The 18,537-nt window shown below is 42.6% G+C and overlaps 1 protein-coding gene across 6 annotated transcripts in view; it reads right to left on the bottom strand.

Annotated features, from left to right (window-relative positions):
- The window catches only part of LOC6614297 (diacylglycerol kinase eta), a 39,606-nt gene that overhangs the window by 3,861 nt on the left and 17,208 nt on the right, over window positions 1-18,537 (bottom strand). The window contains exons 3-12 of one of the 6 annotated variants that reach the window (XM_032723477.1): window positions 13,720-13,800; window positions 5,858-6,706; window positions 5,188-5,732; window positions 4,168-5,083; window positions 3,964-4,098; window positions 3,347-3,790; window positions 2,709-3,029; window positions 2,310-2,636; window positions 1,089-1,211; window positions 37-247 (exon numbers count right to left, since the gene is read on the bottom strand). In XM_032723477.1, coding sequence (XP_032579368.1) covers window positions 37-247; window positions 1,089-1,211; window positions 2,310-2,636; window positions 2,709-3,029; window positions 3,347-3,790; window positions 3,964-4,098; window positions 4,168-5,083; window positions 5,188-5,732; window positions 5,858-6,706; window positions 13,720-13,800 — 3,952 coding nt within the window. Of the gene's footprint in view, window positions 1-36; window positions 248-1,088; window positions 1,212-2,309; window positions 3,030-3,346; window positions 3,791-3,963; window positions 4,099-4,167; window positions 5,084-5,187; window positions 5,733-5,857; window positions 6,707-13,719; window positions 13,801-18,537 lie in introns of all 6 variants that reach the window. The other 5 variants (XM_032723476.1, XM_032723481.1, XM_032723478.1 and 2 more) reach the window with 5 other exon arrangements.

Raw genomic sequence — 18,537 nt, 5'->3', positions numbered from 1 at the left:
AAAAAAAGTATTGTAAAAGCTTATTATGGTACTTACTTGGCCAGTTGGGCAGTCGCACTAGAGGATTGATGATGGGCAACTTGCGGTTGGTCTCCTCGGTGGGCGTCTTCTCCTTGTCTTTGCCGCCCTTTTCCTCCTTGTCCTTTTCTGCGGAGGCCAAGTGATCGAAACCGAATAAAGTTGACCCCATAAACAAGCTCGACTTGGACCCCTTTAGGGTCTGCAGATTCGGAAGTGCTTCGTTCGGCTGCAAGAGAGAGGCTTTGATTAGTCGCGAAAACCAAAAGTCGGGAAAAGTCGAGTACGTGTCAAAGAGCAACCGGAAAGTCAGCACTAACTACGATACAAAGAAACATGTGGATGTGATTGAGTGTGATTTGTGTGGGTGAGTGTGCCAGTGTTGGGTGGCTTGCAAATACCGCGCAGGGTTGGTAAGTACTTTTCGAGGGACAGAGCGAGAGAGAGATACGAAGTGAGATTCGGAGTGAGACAGAGCATAGAAGACAGCATACTACGTAAACAAACAAAAGAATGGAAATCATAGATGGTAGGGTATTAAGCAGAGGCTACGTGTTTTTGTTGTTTTCGTTATGGTTTTGGTTAAAATAGTTTTTTTTTAACTTATTGGTTACTATGGAATACTACTCAAAAGCGAACTGACGCATGTGCCAAGGATCTGCAACTGCCACTTTAAAAGAGACGCTTTGTACAGAGGGATTATCAAATTCAAAGACTGTTGGAGACCCATGACAGTAGTGGCTTATTCGAGATTAGATATTGTCAAGCTTAATCGTTTGCAATAAAAGTGATATGTTCAAATTTTTACACGGACAATGACAGGACTTTTTATGAATTTGTTACAAAATAAATGATTAAGTTACGCCATCATTTGTCATAGGTTTCTTTCGGTGAGCCCGAAGCTATTACTCGATAAGTTGGTAGATCCGGATATTGGGACTTGCTGGGAAGCTTACACATCGAACGAACAAAGAAACGCAGAAACTGTTTTGGGATCAGAACAGAGGGAGTGGGGAGGGTCCGGAGCCCGAGCACCTGGGACCGCGCCCCGGATATTTGGACTGGCTTACCAGAGGAATCAGTGGCCTGATCAGCGCCAGGGTGGCCAGGCGAAAATCTGGCTCGGCCACCACAAAGAACCGAACGCTGAACAATCCGTAGCTGCGCTTTGTGGCAATCTGTTTGTTTTTCTTCTAAGAAAATGCATTTATAATGACTTCTTTTATAAATCGTGTTTAGTTTTGAATGTTTTCCATTTACAGTGTATTGATTACAATTAATTACATGTATGGAGTAGAACAGAGTCGTTGTGGTATGGAGTTTAAGATTTGGTTAAGAATATCTAAATCATTAGCTCATATAGGTTAATGAATTTTGAAATACGTACCAATTGTTTTTGTGCTTATGTAAATCATATAGAACATGGTTGTTTTACTTGGTAATATTTTGTGGTGGTTTAATTTACTGTTAACTGTCTATTTGAACTAAAGTAACTCAATAATGTGGAAAACAAATAAATTAACAGATTTAAACACTTTGTATGGTTGAAGATTGTATAAAATGGTGGCAATCTAATATACCTTGATGTTTTATCGGAACAAACAAAATGCCCAAATTAATAATATATAACCAAAAAAGGGTCCAAAGAATAACTTGTACTCGCACCAAATGTTTCCTAATAAATAAACATTGTATAAGCTGCAAACTAAAAGTACGTGAATACCTGGAACTGAATCCAGATTTTTTTTCAAAACTCCCTGGTGGTAGGTGGTTGATTGGGAATTTCTTGAACGAACCATTACCTACAGTAGCTGTTGCTAGTGTGTGGCTGTATGATAGCTGCATTCTGCACTTGCAATTGCACTTGACACCAATTGCTCGATTGACACAATCAAAACTCAAGAACTTCGCAATTGCCGACGGATGCGAAGCCAATTTGGATCGAACATGTGGCACGCACTCAACGAAAGTGGCACAACTCGATTTTCATATGGGGCTGATTATAATAATATAGTATATACTATAAATGTGCTGTAATATATTATCTTTAAAAGGATCCCTTTAAATTTTAATAATATTTTGTTTACCAGTTTCAGTGTATGGCATAGTTAAATACAAATTCATAAGATGTTCGGTTTTTCTTTTTATCTTTTCTTTATAATGATATTTTTTCAATTATTGTAGAATGTTTGAAAAAAAAATATGTTGTGCCACTTTTGTTAAAGGCGTGCAATATGGGGAACTGGTTGTAGAGAGACGCTGAGGAGGAGGTGGTTTGCTCGTAGACTCACCTTGAAGAGGCTGCCGCAGCTGATCCTGCGACTAGCCGCCGGCGAGCTGCTGAGGAAGCGGGCGTGCTCCGGATCGAGTGTCAGCTGGTTGGGATTGAAGCCGGAGTGCCGGCGGTCCTTGTCCTTGTCGAACTCGCGGACAGCCAGACCGGGGGCGTGGCTCGAGTGTCGCCTGATCTCAGAGGCGTTCATGGCTCGCACCCCCAGCATTCCGGAGCAGGTCATGGACACGGCCATGGCTCCGCCGGAGGAGACCGGCAGGAGCGATACCGTGGGCTTGGTGGAGTCACCGCGCAACGGCGTCGGCGGCCTCACAACAACACTTATCTGTGGATAGTTGGGATTTACATCATCAAAGGATTCTTTCTTACACGACTCATCAAAAGTAATGCGCTTTACATCTTGTCCATGGCCCGATTTCTTCGTGGGCGATGTCGACGTGGTCAAGATCGTATTGGGCTTCATGCTGCTGTTGAGGTTGCGCACAGTGGCATCAATGTCTTGTATTTCTATTTTGATGGCCGTCTGCGTGGACAGCTCGTCCTCGCTGGTGGTGATCAGTAAATTGGCCCCTTTATTCGTTGGAGTTTGCTGGTGCTCCGGATATTCGCTATCGTTGTCTCCACCTCGATGTTGTTCTAGCATAAGCTGCTGTTGAGATACGATTTCAGTGGTTGTAGTTGGTTTGGGTTTTTTCAGTGAGATGCGCTTTTTGGGACGCTTCAGCGGGAGCAGGATTATAGTAAGTAGTCGATGGTTTTTGTACATTGCAGGATTGGTTTCAGTTTTGGTTCGGTTTGGTTTGGTTTTGTTAGTTCGATTTTGGACGGGTTAATATTTTGTTAGATATTGGTTGATTCGATTGAACAGCCGAAAAAGAAAAGTTTAAGAAAGAAGCAAACGTAGAGCAACAAAGAGTTTACCATAAGTGGCCATATCTCATCACTGCCGACAACCATACAGAACAACTCTAGATACTCTATACGCTATTTACAAACTAGACATACAGCTAATCCAACTTGATCGGCTATACCTACCTTGAAGCTTTGACGCGCTATATCGTTACCTTCCACGAACTGCGCCAGGCTGCAGTAGCGCGGTGGCTCCCTCATCTTCTGGTCGTCACACCTATTGTCGATCTCGAAAACGATATTTTCAAATCCGAATTGCTGGGGATTATCATCGCTGTCCATTCGCGCCAATCGCGCAATTCTCGGTGGAGAAGAGTTGCGCCGCCGTGGATGAGCCTGGGTGCGGCTTAGGGCGCTCAATGACTTCTTGCGAGGAGGTTTCGGTGGTCCCACATGTTCCGAGCATAGAGTGGTGGTGTCGTCGGTAAGTGTGTTGTCTTGCAGGGCATAGGTTATATCGTGACCCAGTACCGAGCTTATGTCGTCCATGATGCTCTCGCCAGGCATGGCCTCCGTTTCATCGCTCGTCTCTGGGGAGTCAATGTGTGTGAAGTTGCTGGCATCCATATTCTGGATTAAAGAGAATGTTAGAAAAGTAAAAAAAACGGAATTGGATAAAATAAAGGTCGACCCCGGGTGGACCCACATTCTTTATTATTTATTTACATAAAAATGCAGTTCTTAAGCCGATTAAACATTTTAAAGATTGAAGTTGCAATTTAACAAAGTAAAACTATTCTCACCTGAATGATATCACCCACGGTTTGTCCTGCGTCCTGCTTGTCAAATATTTCAGAAGCCACGCTGCACTCTTCGTTGCTAATGGCAGACAGAACATCGCTGGCTTCGCCACCCAGATCATCTGAAGAGGATTGCTCCTGTAAGGGTTAGAAAAGGTTAGGCGATCATGGTGGGGGGGGATCACATTTCGACAATGAGACACGTACGGTAGTGGTCTGTGCATCGGTGTCAATGATTGTAATGCTGGCGCTTGAGTAAACATTTTGGGGGTTTGGGGTAACGACAACTCCGGGTACCTGAAGGTTGCATGTATGCACCAGCTTCTCCTCAGGCATGCTGCCCTCTTTCTCCACACATGTATCCTTTTCGATGTCAATCTCCACGGGTTTGTCCTTCTCCTTGTCCTTTTCCTTGTCTTTGTCCATTTCCCGGGTCATGTAGTAGTTGCGCTCGAAAACCTCGTGGGGACGATAATCGCATAAGGGGTCTACTATAGGTTCGCCAGTGTGGATCGGGACCCTAAGGAAGTCCAGTTTGCGCTCGGTGGGCGTATTTTCGCCTCCATCGCTGCAGGGTGACAATCGATTACCGGCATCATCGATATTAGCTCCACCGGTCAGGGACATGCGACTTCTTCGGTACACGGTCTCCCCATTGGCGCCCTCCTCGATCTCCTGGATCACTTCCACACCAGAGCTCCTACGACTATCCGCAAATTGACGCGGAGCCGGCAAATTTATGCTGTTAAAGAAGTTCTCATCAACGGAATCTCGTCGGGTATCAGGCAGAGGGGAAATGCAGGTGAGACGTGAGGTTTCCATGGTGGGAGAGATAATATTGATGGGTGGAATTATCGGTAATGGGGAGGTGCAGGGTGTTGATTCTCCGGATGCGTTTGTAGGTAGCTTCAGGGCCTCAAACGGTGTGATGGACAACTTTCGCTGGTAGCGTTTAGGGCGTCCTGGTTCCGAGTGCTCCACAACATTGTAGATGGCTCGCTTGACGCTATTGGCACGGCACTGGAGAGCCTCTTTCTCGCTAGAGCGAAGGGATCGACTATTTCTGCGCTCCTTTGAATTAATTTGATCCTTTTCCGTCTTTTCGATTGATATGTTTGGATTGCTGGTAGGGAGGGGTTATAGATAATAATGTCCAATTATAAATTGATATTCAATTTTATGGAATAGGAAGTTGATTTTTAATTAAAATCTCGTATAGTTACTTACAGCAGGTAGGCGTTGGATCCTGGTGTCACCGGAATACTTCTCGCAATAAGACTCCTGATGGTGGCTATCAAATCGTCGCCACTGTGGGCACCGATTTCCTCCTCCTGCAGAGCATCCAGCAGCATGTTAAGTTTCTGCCTGAGAATGTCACACTTGACGGCCAGCTGTTCGTCATCCTTGTGGTGTTCCGAGATGCGGCAGACCAGGTCGTCAACGGTGTCGCAGAGATTCCGCGTGGAGCTGATCAGGGTCTGGGTGTCATTAGTTTCCACTATGAAGCGCAGGTGATGGTTGGCCGATGTCACCATGCCAGTGAGCATCGCTTCCTGCTCTGTGCTGATGGACATCTTGGGTGTTTTGGGCACGGGAATAGCCTTTTCGAAGACCATGATGCTCCAGCGATCCAGCATCTTGGTGCTGGCCGACTCGTACCGCTCTAGAATCTGCGGCAGGTGGGTGTCGTCGTCGCAGCTGGAGCCCCAACCCAAAACTCTGGCCAGATCGTTGCCCGTCCCTAAAGGCATCACGGCCACCTGACATTGTTTCTGTTTATTTAGAGGAGAAAATAATATTTTATAGAATACATATGTAAAATTGAAACAGTCTGTGATTATTTTATTACTACTTGGTAAAATGTAGTGCATAGAAATATGCATATATAACAACTTACATGCATGTTAAAGCGATCGATCTCGCTAAGAACCCAGCCTACTGATCCGTCACCGGAGCAGACCAGAATACGGAACATCTCGAAGTGTCGGAAGAGCCGTAATCCCAGACTCGGACCAGTAGAGATTAGATCAAAGACTTGTGCAGGATTCAGTAGCTGCTTAAAGCGCCGCAGGAACTTCACTCCTTGATTGTCTCCAGACTTGGAGTTCACGAAGACCAGCAGGGGCGAAAAGTTGCCCTTGGGACTGGCCACATCCCAGGCGTCATCGGTGCTGATGGAGTGGACGCTGGTTGGAGGAACCACCGACAACTTGGCAGGTCCGATTGGACAGGCCACAGCCATTTGGGGACGACAAGCCACATGGACGGTGGCCCGACACCACAGGCACCGCCAATCCTGGAGTCTTAGCACGGACCCGCAGGTCTTTTTGCAGACGGCACACATGGAGGACACCGGCAGGTTGCCCTCCATCCACTGATGCGGCATGATGATGCCGTCCGCCTGCTCGATGATGTCCTTGCCCACACTAGCTAGCGTTGTCCACTTGCAGTTGGCTATCGACTTGGCCGCACACCGCTTGTGCACCTTGCACTTGCACACCTCGCAGCTGAGTCCGTGGGAGGTGACCCCGGAAAGGGCGTCCCTGCACACATTGCAGTAGGTGGGGCGGGCGTGGGAGGTGGCGTACCAGTGGTGGTGGTTGGACAGGATGTCGTGCTGCTCGATAAGAAAGCTGTCACCACGAGGCCTCTGCGGCGCCGTCGCCGTTTTTAGGCTGCCCAGCCAATCCTCCATTTCGCGGCGGGACTCGGCGCAGAGCACCAGCGAACGAGTGGGTGTGATTATCTGTGGGTAATACAAAAAAATCGAGGTTAATATTTAATGCGTTGTGTTTTGGGCAAAAGGGATATGGCAAGAAAAGTTTACTCGTCAGCAGAATAAAATATAATGATAATTACACAATGCATACTGTTATTAGATTTTACGTTCACCTGAAATATTTAAAATATTTTGTTATTATTCTTTTTTACATTTTAAATATCTAACTTAATGGGAAATTCGAACTCCGAAATGTTGATCATTTCATTTGATTTAAATACCATCTATATACTTTTTTATCCGAAATAAGACAAATCTATGTGGGATATGCTAATGAAATTTACAAGGAATATAAAAGCAAAGATAAACAAATTCACAAAAACCTTGTTCATTATGGTTGGTAATTTTTTGGCAAAGTAATTTCCCCTAATAAACACACATTCGCTGGAACGAGGCTACCTACCGCGGTCAGCTTATTAGATGGGGGTTTATTATGTATTTTGGTGGGCTTATTAATATGCTAATGCTGCTCATGTTAATGATAATGCGCGTACAAATGGACCAGCCAAAGGCTTGAGGTCATGTGCCAAGCCCGTAAGTAGGACAAGCCGCCGTATAAGCTCGTTCAAGTGGCTCACCCATACACCGCCCATAGCCACCCAGCGACCACACACCCTCCCACAAAACAAATATAACCGACCTTCAAAGTTACCTTAGCGGATTATGATTCTAATACTCCGTTGTTCGGTAGCCTTGCCTAATTTATGGGGAATATGTCCTTCTGAGATATTTTATCTTCGCTTTTTCCAGTTTTCCCTTTCTATTGACTAAACGAAGTTTCTATGCAAGGTAAAGTTATGACTTTGTTTTTTTACCATTAATTTAAATGCCCGAGCTTAATAAGACTTTCTAATTAAGTTTCTGCACCCAAAAGGGTGCCGGATGAGTACAATAAATCAAGCATACCATGTCAGCCGGGTTATGCAAGTGCAGATGACTTAGTTGGAGGACGTTGACAATGACCAGTTGACATGCCAATGTCATTGGCTGAAACGACCTCTGAACTGTAAATGGGAGTGGGGTTGTGTGTCATAAGTCGCACAATGTGCGCTTTGTTGTGACAGCTAAGTGAACTATTGGCAAAAGTGGTGAAAACTTTTGCCACAGAATAGACAAAATCAGGGAGTAAGGGGTAGACCTTGGCCACCCGAAAAAACGAGTCTCACTAATTGCATTCCAAACGCATTAACTTCGTAACGGTTCTCGCCGGACCTGAATTTTCAATCAAAGGGATCAGCCCCGTCCTGTTTGCATACTCTATGTTGCAATTAGTGTGTAACCGCAACCGCAAACGCAACCGCAAAGTCATTATCGCCATCCATCCTGGCACTCCTTTCTAGCCTGGCTACTGGGTTCGTGGCTCTTCCTGTTTTCAATTAGTATAATGTGCAAGTTTAACTGATTCCCAATGCACGTGCCATTCAATGTGGGTGGTTGCGATGGAGGTGGGGACCTCTCGACTTGACGTTTGGAACATGAATGTGCTTTTAAGAGTAAATCCGGGCCAGAGTGCTTCGGTTTGGGAAACTGAAACTGAAGTGCATCTTTGGTCGGCGACATTTGGGTATTTCATTGTTAATTTTTGTTTTAATTCAGTTTGGATGGGGATTTAAATAGTTTGTCCCGGAATTTTATTATCTCTGACCTTTTCGCTGCACTTGATTTTATTTCACAAACTTTCCTTTGCTTGAAAAATCAATTTTAAGTAAGTCGGTTCTGAAAATTGCAAGTTCAAGCTGTATCGGAAATTTATTAAACTTAGTGAAAAGTTTTCTAAGTACACAGTTCACCTAAATATGTCATTGAGAAAATTACATCACCGTCGTTATCAAGTTTGTTTGCAGGATATTTGCGCTTAGCTTCAATTTTCACTCTTAATCACCATTTCAAATTTCATTGGTCAAAGTGACCACACACTTTTTACAACCCACGGACACCTCTGGGCGTCCACCAATCAGCGGTGAAAACCAATCTGTTTGCCAGGACTAGTTCTTTGTTTACCCGTTCGCGGTGTTGCATGGCGATTTTCGCTGTTCCAGAACGGCGGGTTTCCACTTGCAAAAAAAAAGGAACCGTAAAACCGGGACACATCAGTATAAAACAGCAGAGACCAACGTCGCTGGCCATTCTGCTCCGCAGGGAAAGCGCAATATGCGAGAACTAGCGACAAGATGCAGGACCCTCTTGTCATGTCCTTTTGCCATCCTGCGGATGATGGAATATTCCAGCAAGGAATACCGCAAGTTTTTGCCATATTTCATAACAATCAATAAAGGCATCTATGACCCTTGATGTGCAAGTAATGGCCAATCAAGCTTGCAAACTTTGATTACTGATGCGAATCTAGTTAGTTCTCTGCAAAATCAATAATCTGTACTTTAAAACGGATTATATAACCACTTGTAATTATACTTTAAGGAATTTCATTGATTTAATGGTTTTTGGCAACTTTAATGATATATTTATATAACTAGGCAGTTGGCAAAATTTTTTGATTACCTTTAAATGGTCTTGTACGTGAGGAAATCACAATATTTATACAGCAGAAAACAATTTGACGTATTGTATATTTTATATATGTATCAACAATTTCGACCTAAAGTTTTACATGGATATACACTTTAATGAAGAAACTCCATTTTTTTACATTTTACTTTAGCCATTTGATATTTATCTTAAATTTCTATGAAATTTGTATTTCGTTTTCTATACTTCATATGGGAAATCCAATATTATTTAACAATTTTCACGCACCACTGTGCCGCTCCCACTTGAGCCGACATATGACAGAATCCATGCCAAAATATTCACAACAAGGAGCCACAAGAAGCAGGAGCAGAAGCAAACGCCAAATTACGCATACGCCGCGTTATCCCCCAGCGAGCACATCAAAACCGTTTGGCTTCTCCACCCGGCTCACACTGAAAATCCTTGTTTCTGTTCCTTTTTTAGAAGGAGAGACGGAAAAACAAACTGGCCGTTTTTACATAACCGCACAAAATGAGAGCGAGAACTTTTAAAATTACTTTTGTAATATTTACAGCCTCCCTTCGGTCATTTGGCTAAATTGTGAAGTTCCAAATTCCGCTTCCGCTGTACTTTTCTCGAAATGAATTCGAAAATAATTTTTCAGCTTTAAGGATTCTTTAAGGCATTGAATATTTATCACTTCTGCGCATATATACTTTATTTAGTCTGTAATACTTTAGAACCCTATTCGCAAGTCAAAGTACAGGAAATATAAATGTTTTCGAGGGTAAAATGGAAACACCATAAGTTATTTTCAATGGTTGCCCCAAAATTAAAGTTTTACAAGTACTCAGAGACTTTTTATTTGAGTTTTTTTGGAAAAGACAACGAGGAAAACAAATTTAAAGTCTAGTTAAACCATTAACACATTGGATTCATCTCTGGTAAATTATATACTTTTCTCCTACAAAGTTCAAGGGCAAGGATGAGACTTTAGCCTGCTGGACGCCTTAGAATTACCTGAAACTGGGCTAACGCCATAACAAAGCAAATGCGAAAATTATACATTTTTCAACTTGTCGGATCCCTCCGGGGAAAAACTAATAATCCAGAGCTTTGTGTGTTTCTTGGAAACCAACATGCTTTAATATTGCTTTAGCGTGAACAATAAACACGAGAGGAATGCCTTGCTAAGTAATAAACTTGAAGACATTATTGTGTTAAATTGGAAATTATGAAATTAATACACAAAGACTGAAAGGCTCCTTTCTACCATTGAGTAGGCAGTTTCCACGAAATCCATCTGCAGATGTTAATTAATCAAGAAGATTGACTTTATGGTGAGTGCACTAATTATTTACGCACTGCCACATGACATTTAACAATTCCTGACCTTACGAATCTTAATTGGGATAACGAAACTTTTGATTGGGGTCTGGAATCAGCACTAAATCTGAACAAACACGTTGACGTTGACATTTGCTAAAGAACAACAAAAAGCCAGTGGGGGAAATGCCTTAATTATGAAAATATTTGACGTTGGGGAATAACTTTGTAGACTGCTGTTGTTCTTGGAAATCAATTAAGTTTTGCTTAAAGCGACGAAGAAATTGCTTATTTTTCAAAATATATTCTGGGAGGCCAAGCTGCTCTGATTACTGCCAGTTAACTTTGCTCAATTTGCAAGGGAACTCGGCAGTCGCTCGAATTGCGCATTACGTATACGCCGCGTGGTGTGATGCGAAATTAACAGAAGTCGAGCTTCATCTTGCATAATTGATGCCGCTGCTGCTTCCTTGCCTCCGAACGATGTGTGTGGTGAAGACAATCAATCAGCTTGATTGCTATTACAAATTCCCAGAAAGTTTGTCCGTTGAAGGGGGGTTGGTGGGGGCATACTTGAAAATTGCCCTCGATAAGTGAAGTACGCAAATTGTGGCTGTCACGCTTGATTGCCCTTTGTTTTAGTCGAGTGTCGGTTAGCTTGAGGTCCTTTATAATAAGGCAGTGGTTGGTGTTAATAAGTCGTCCAGCGGATGACTTACAAGTGCACTTAGGCACCACTAATCAGTTCATGAGATTATCTATGATTTTAATACCCAGTAATGGAAAACTTGAAGGTAAGTCGTAGAAATATAATTTCTTTGGAAACGACACACAATAATGCAGCATCCGAACAATGGCGAAATAATATCCATCTGAACCCATTTCGTTTGCCTAAACAATTTCAAGATTGATGTTTGAAAGGCCAAAAGCTATTTGCAAGGACGGAAACTGAGAGAATAAGAGCCTGTTAAGTGAAGCGAAAATGAAAGTGTTTCCCAGTTGGTTTGGGAGAACTAAAGGTTATACGACTCTTATAAGTGATGAGAAAACTGGCGTTGTTCACCAGCCAGTCGCCACACCGAGTACTTACATCGACAATCGGTTTGAGCCACAAAACACTCTGCGTCGGGAATTGGCCCACAATGCGCTTACCACTTACTGCACAAAGTCCTAGTAAACCTTTCTGTCATTGTTTATTTGTAACTGAAAAGTTTCGAGGCACGTGGCCACAAGTAAGATGTCGCTTACGTGCCTAAGAAGCCCTTCGCCAGTTTGGAAGACAGACATATTGAGCGAAATAAGACTTTAACAGCTATTAAAGCTTAAACGAGGAGAACGTTACAGTTCAGTTCCTCAGCAGGAAAGTAGAAGTTTTAAATTGGCAAGAAAACAAATAAGAAAAAACAAAAATGTGGGGTTACACGGACGGCTAGTGATCCTGATCAAGAATGAATATACTTTGTAGATTCGTAAACGCAGGTTACAAACTTTTCAACGAATCTAATATACCCTTTATGTATTCTACGAGTAACAGGTATGAAACAGGTATGGAGTCGTAACATTTAAGGAGTCATGTTCTCAAGAATGGAACTCGCTTTTCAGTTATTTCTGAAGCATTTATAAATTTAATCTCGTTAACTGACTATTAGGAAAGTATATGCTTTCAACACTGATTAGAATAGTTATGTTCAGTTGAAGGCACACATTAAGTTATTAATCAGATAAATTCTTTTTTTATAAATAGGGTAACTTATTTGTTTTCTAAATGTATATTTTGAAATATATACATTTACGAAGGATAGGACACAGCGCACATCCCTTGCTTGCACTTTTGTGCATCAAGATTGATGGAAAACTTTTCATGGCGCTTTCACGGTAAATTGGTTTTTCCGCGAATGTGTTGTCCTATCCGCATTTTTATTGAATGTTCCGCTCATTGGCTTATTTGCTGTTATATTTTCGTGACACTGACGACTGCAACGAGTGAACGCTTTTGTTTGCGGTTTATGGTGTCGCTGACATTGTTGACAACCACTCGCAGTATCCTGAGTGCATTGCTTTTGGCAGGACTGTCGACCTGTGGACTGTCGTGGTACATAGCAAATTGAATTTGCTTTGTATTTGGCTAAACAAAGAAAAACTCACTTCAGCTATTCCCTCGACGAAAAAATTTCGTTATTTAAAAACAAAGGGCTTTGCGCTGGCTTAAACGTTTGACTAGCTTTAAGAGGATTCACCATAAAATGGATTTCTCCCTTTTCCTTTTAGATAACACCTTAAGCATATATTTGCTCAAGGGTGATTTGGAATCACGCCAACCGTCGTGGAAACTCAACTGACAAAAGACAATAAAAACGATGATGGGTACCGCCTTCGCTAATAACATTTTCGCAAAAGTGAGGAGGGAAAAGCCTTTTGGCAATTTCCACTGTTCGGGCTCCCTTATTCATTCGTCTGGCAATTTTATTATTTATATCATAAGAAAATATAAAGTATGTATATATGTATATATGGGGATTTTTATTATTTGCGAGGCGCACGGAATTGAGCAACAAGCTGGGCCCAAGCATACTGCTTTCCGAGGATTTCCCGTAAACCTTCTAATTTGCCGCATCAAATGTGGCGCATTCGTGTATGAAGAGAAACCGAAAATTTACATATATCTGTATATATATATTTGATTTCCAATTGGCAGGAGGTCACCTACTTATGCTAATTCAGCGTGCAGACCGCGTTCAATGTTTACGTTTTGCTTCGATTTCTTTTGTTTTCCGTTTGACTTTTGCTTTGTGGCTCGACTTTTCCCCCTTTTTTGGTATATAGGAATACAAAAAATTGGTTGACTTTTGTGTATGTAACCAGTCAGATACACAAACCAGTCAATAGCAAAAAGGATATCAAAGCCAAGGCGAGAAGCCTTTCCGTTTCCTATTTACTTTACCACACCTCGAGGAAATGTTCTGGGTGCCTGCCAAATGGTCTCACATTGTTATCAAAAGTTGGTCAAATTAAAAGGCAGTTAATTGTGGGAAACAGATGGGTAGCAGCCAAATCGGTGCACTAATTAGCGAAAAGTACCCCCGGAAAATGAAATACTGAGCCCAACAAAGTGCGAAACCTGAGCTCGAAGGCCAAACTTTTCACATTACATTTTTATAGTCCTGCATTGTTTAGTTGTGACTTACCTGAAAACTATGATTTACGTTCTTGATGCCGCACTCGAAGTAACACAAATCCGATAGGTCGATATCGTCGAAAACATCACACTGCAAGGGAAAATATTTAAGGAAAGAATTAGAATCCAGTTCTTGGAAAGAATAAAACGAGTATGCAAATTGCAACCCTCTCCAGCTACATAACATTTTTTTAATTTCGTGGCAGAAATTCCTTTGGCGGCCTGCATCCTCCTTGGCCTTTCCTTGGGCAAGGGAATGAGTTGGCACTGAGCCAGGTCAAAAGGAAGAAAAAACAAATGTATATATATATATGGTATATTTCGCCTTGTCTTTGGCCCTAATGGAATGTTTTAAGCTGGCCGGCGGCTATTTTGATGTGGCTCAAACCCCCGACCGGCCTTCCGACTTGTCTGGCCCGCAGGTCCTTTAGGAAATTGAAATGTTTCACACACACAGGCCGGCAAATAAATGGATATTTACCAGCCAACAAAGGCCAACCCAAAGAAATAATATAAATGTGACAATGGAGGGCATCGTGTCCATACGAAGCGAAACCCGAAATCAAGGTGTCCTACTCTGAAACCCGAGCCCCACAAACATGAACCTAAACTCAATCCCAAACCCAATCCCAATCTCAAAATCCACGACCATCGAAACGCCAAGGTTTGTGTATTCAAGTAGTTTTTGAGCATGCCGAAAATTGATTTTCTTTTGACTCGAGTGGCTCAGAAAGTTGAATTTTTGTTTGCGCCCCAAGGTAACTGTGAAGTCTGCTAGGTGGGCAAACTGTATGTTGTATTATTTTTGTATTTTGTTTTATTTGCCTCGATTCCCACAGCAATTAATATTTGATTATTGGCCTGTGCACCGTCCTCTGCGAACTTAAAGTGATCTAAAATCAATTTAATATTGCGGCCTGCTCTGGTTGCTCCACCTCCTCTGGTTGATCCACCTCCTCTGATTGCCCACAATGTTTCCGTTTCTGAGGGTCGCAGCTTCACCTATATGCTCGCTTTTCTATACACAGCCTTAGCATAATTTATTCATGTGGCGCAAACTTCCTTGACTTTCAGGGTTCCCGTTTTGAGGAGCTGTGTCAGTGACAGGTTGTGAGCTCTTATTGAAGCCACCTTAAGTCTTATTATGACGCCCAAGTACTGTGGCTTACAAAACCAATACCTATATACCGATACCAGTACTGTTTCCGGTTCCATGAATTGCGAACGGAGCCACCGCATTGATTTTGGTGTCTTTCCGGCGAAAGTGCGACGAACCGAACGGTTTGCCAGTGTGTGTAATTATAATAAGTTGTTTTGGCACATAATTGATTGAAAACACGGCCATCATTCAAAACCAAATGGATATGTATGATGGAGCGGCTTAATCCGCCAGAGTGAGAATTACAATAATTAAACGTACACACAGGCAGTTCGATGTCACTACAGATACACTGGGACACTCTGGAAATACGTGAGCTTGGGCTGCGTGGAAAGCACAAGAGATTTTCGAGTACCCACACTTAAGGAAGGAATCTCCAACCGAATCCCAAGTCCTCGCTGAATTCAGCCGGCGAAGGGTGCGCTGAAATCGGTGGAAATCAGCGAGAGCTTCAAGTGCTTTTCCCAGGCAACGTTTTTAACTTTAATTTGTTCGCGAGCCTCACATTCTCTACAGAATTTTATTTCACTGAGTTTGTTGAAATGCCTGGATTTTCCTAATTAAATCAAGACCCTCAAGTGAGTAGTTCCAATAGTTCGTTAAATATTAAAACACAGTTGGCCGTTGCAGGTAATTTTTTTTGTATCATGCTTTGTTGCTTAGTATTATTTTTTAAAAAAATAATATACTCAACTGCGTATAAATTCCATGATTTATTTATTTTTATTCCATCGCTTTTCCTTGCTTCAGGCAGAATGCGCACGTTTGTGAGTGTGCTTGGGTTTTCCTGTTTTGCGCGCGTTTCCGCACTTGTTAAATTAAGTGAGCACAGACATTTTCCGCTCGAATGGATATCGCAAATCTTAAGCAGAATGGAAAAGCAGAAGCCCTGCCGCGGATCTCATTAAAAAGGAGGCGAATAAATATATATTTGCCTGTGCTTGTGTGTTTGATTTATATTTTAATACAGCGGGCGGCGATAATCGATAATAAAATAATTATGCTGAACTTTTGAATTTGATTTATTTCGATGGGTCTGAGGCACATGACACGTTTGGGAATTGCCTTCTCGGCGAGTTTTACCAGTTTGCCGCTTCCTCTGGGGTCAATCACAGACACATTAAGGCAAATTGCTAATTTTCTGTGTTATCAGCTCCAGTCCCCAGGCATTAACCCAACTTTGATTGCATTATGCCGAGATTCCTTTCTGCCTCGAGACCGAACGAAAAACGGCCCCGAATAATCATTAATTTGCGCACTTTCGAGGGTCCGGGGACCAGGTCCTTGCACAGGATTCGCCACCTGGCGCACGACCATACTTTCCTCTGGCCTTTTATTTATTTTATTTTTTTGTTGGCGGTACAAATTGCAGAAAAGTTTCGGGACCATTCATATCAATTTCTTTGCATTACTTCTGAACCATTTCGTCTTTTTCCTGAGCTCTCCCGCTTTTTCTGCCGGCCAAATCACTTAATGGGAAAAAAGAGCTGGCAGTCATTAGAATTTAGTGTGCTCAAGTCGGAAAAGTGCTGAGTTAGGCTTGGCGATCAGACCCTAAGTCCACTAATTGAGCCCCATTCGGCAAGAGATTCCCTTTAAGAGAGTTCAAGGCAAATCAAAGCAATCTTATCAGTGCAGAAACTTAAAGAAAGCAATCCTGGTGGCACATCAATATCGGATTGATGCCTTTGCAGCGCTCAACTTTCGCATCGCAAGTGCCAAGAAGTTCCTGACGACAAAGTTGTTCCTTTGAAATGTCACTTGGCGAACATTTGTTCGCAGTTGCATTCCAACTATTTGCAAAGTGGGGGTGTGCGACACACAAACATTAAAGACTTTTGCCGCTTTTTAAATCGTCTTATGCTAAGAATACTTCTGCCACTGGGTAGGAAAACAAAACAGGCCCATGTAAATAATGGTGCCAACCAGTTTTGGGTCTAATTATTATTAAATAGCTTTGGCTGCCCGGGTACAAATTACGCTTGGTGGATTCCTTGGGGTTGGGGCTTTGGCAAATATTTCTGGGCGGTGGCTCTTCGTGGGCGTTCCGGGGCGTGGCACTTAGGTGTCTGCGTGGGCGTGCCACGTTTCATTTGGCGTGTCAAAGTGGCGCAGCTTGAAATTTTGACATTTTAATGGCATAACTTGCCCGCCACTCCCCCGGGGAACCAGCAGCTCCACTTTCTTCGCCGCCACCTTTCTTCGCCACCCCGAACACTCCCTCCTAGTTATTAATGTGCCACAACATCGTCCGTCGCCCGCTGTGCTCCACCAATCCTTGCTGACAGCCACATTTAAATACTAGCAAAGTATTTATGGCTCGAAGACCCTGCCTCGTGCACAGAAAGAAATTATGCCCCAGGTGGTCATTTGTACTGATAGGAATTGTAAAGACTCTAATTTGTTCTTCAAAATTTTCAATTGATTATTAAAGTAATTATATCGCTAATTGTAATCAGTACGGACACATACTTAAAGTACAAATGTAGTCCTTATTATTTAGCTTGCAAATAACTTTAAAATTTACTGTAGTACTCTGTGGTTATTTTCGTTATTCTCTCTGTGCATCATCTTATTTCAATTGATTTATATGCTATGTTTCTAAATGCAGAAGTACATTTTCCCCCGCAGAACGATGCCAATCTATAGGAGGTAAGGATACCACCTCAACGCACTGATTTCTGGTCGAACTGAGCATTCTGGATTTGCAATTACAGAGTTTGCTATTTTGCCTTCGGTGTTTAGCAGTATCGATTGTTCCGGGCCACCCAGCCACCCAGTCAGCCACCCAGCCTGTCAGCCACCCAGTCACCCAGCCAGGCAGGCCCGCATTAGCCACACTGGCAATTACATGTGACCCACTCATTGCGAAATGAACATTTCACCCCTGCATGCGTTTTGGGGGAAGGAACAAAAGCCCGCAATTAGAGCGATTTAGAAGGGGGCAAAGGAGACGGCGAAGGAGGAGCATACTGGCCTACTTGGAGGCTCGGTGTAATTTGTCATGTCCCTGCAACGGGATAACAACTGTGACCCGATTCCGGGGGAGCGGCAGATGTCGGTGGGATGAGGCTGCGGAGCCGACAAGCTGGCTGACAATAATTGTGATTAATAGCGCTGGTGCGTCAGCGAATATTTTTCAGGCCATTTCGATGCGATGCGTGGCATTGAGAGCAAATGCAGTATTAATGGCAGGCACACACGTTAAGTATACGCCCCGTATAACCCATTGTGACAGCGTAATGCTGATGAGTACATATATTTCAATAATATGTGAATTGAGATTTATGGGATTATTTCAACCGCAAGAGTGCCATGCATCAGATAAACAAGCTTATTTTTTGCCATTTTGCCACTCTTGTCTATTGGATCCAGATATCACACGCCATGATGTGCATAAAAATGCGCATTAATAATTATTAGGTGCGAAAAAATGCAGCTTCTTCTTGTGGCACATTAAATCGCAGCTTAAGGATCTCATATGCATTTTGATTGCTTTCTGTTTGCATATGTTAAAAATATAATGCATTTTAAGAGAAAATGCTGTGGGAGATGATTCAATTTTGCATGAGGGGCTGCTACAGAAAGAACTTTTTTAATAAGTAGAAGGTTTTATTAGGAATAAGAGAAAATTGTTGTTATTACGTTATATTTAATTAATTTGGTTTG

Source organism: Drosophila sechellia, chromosome 3R, assembly GCF_004382195.2.
Source record: "Drosophila sechellia strain sech25 chromosome 3R, ASM438219v1, whole genome shotgun sequence".
Taxonomy (NCBI): domain Eukaryota; kingdom Metazoa; phylum Arthropoda; class Insecta; order Diptera; family Drosophilidae; genus Drosophila; species Drosophila sechellia.
This window is presented reverse-complemented; position numbering and strand designations above follow the sequence as displayed.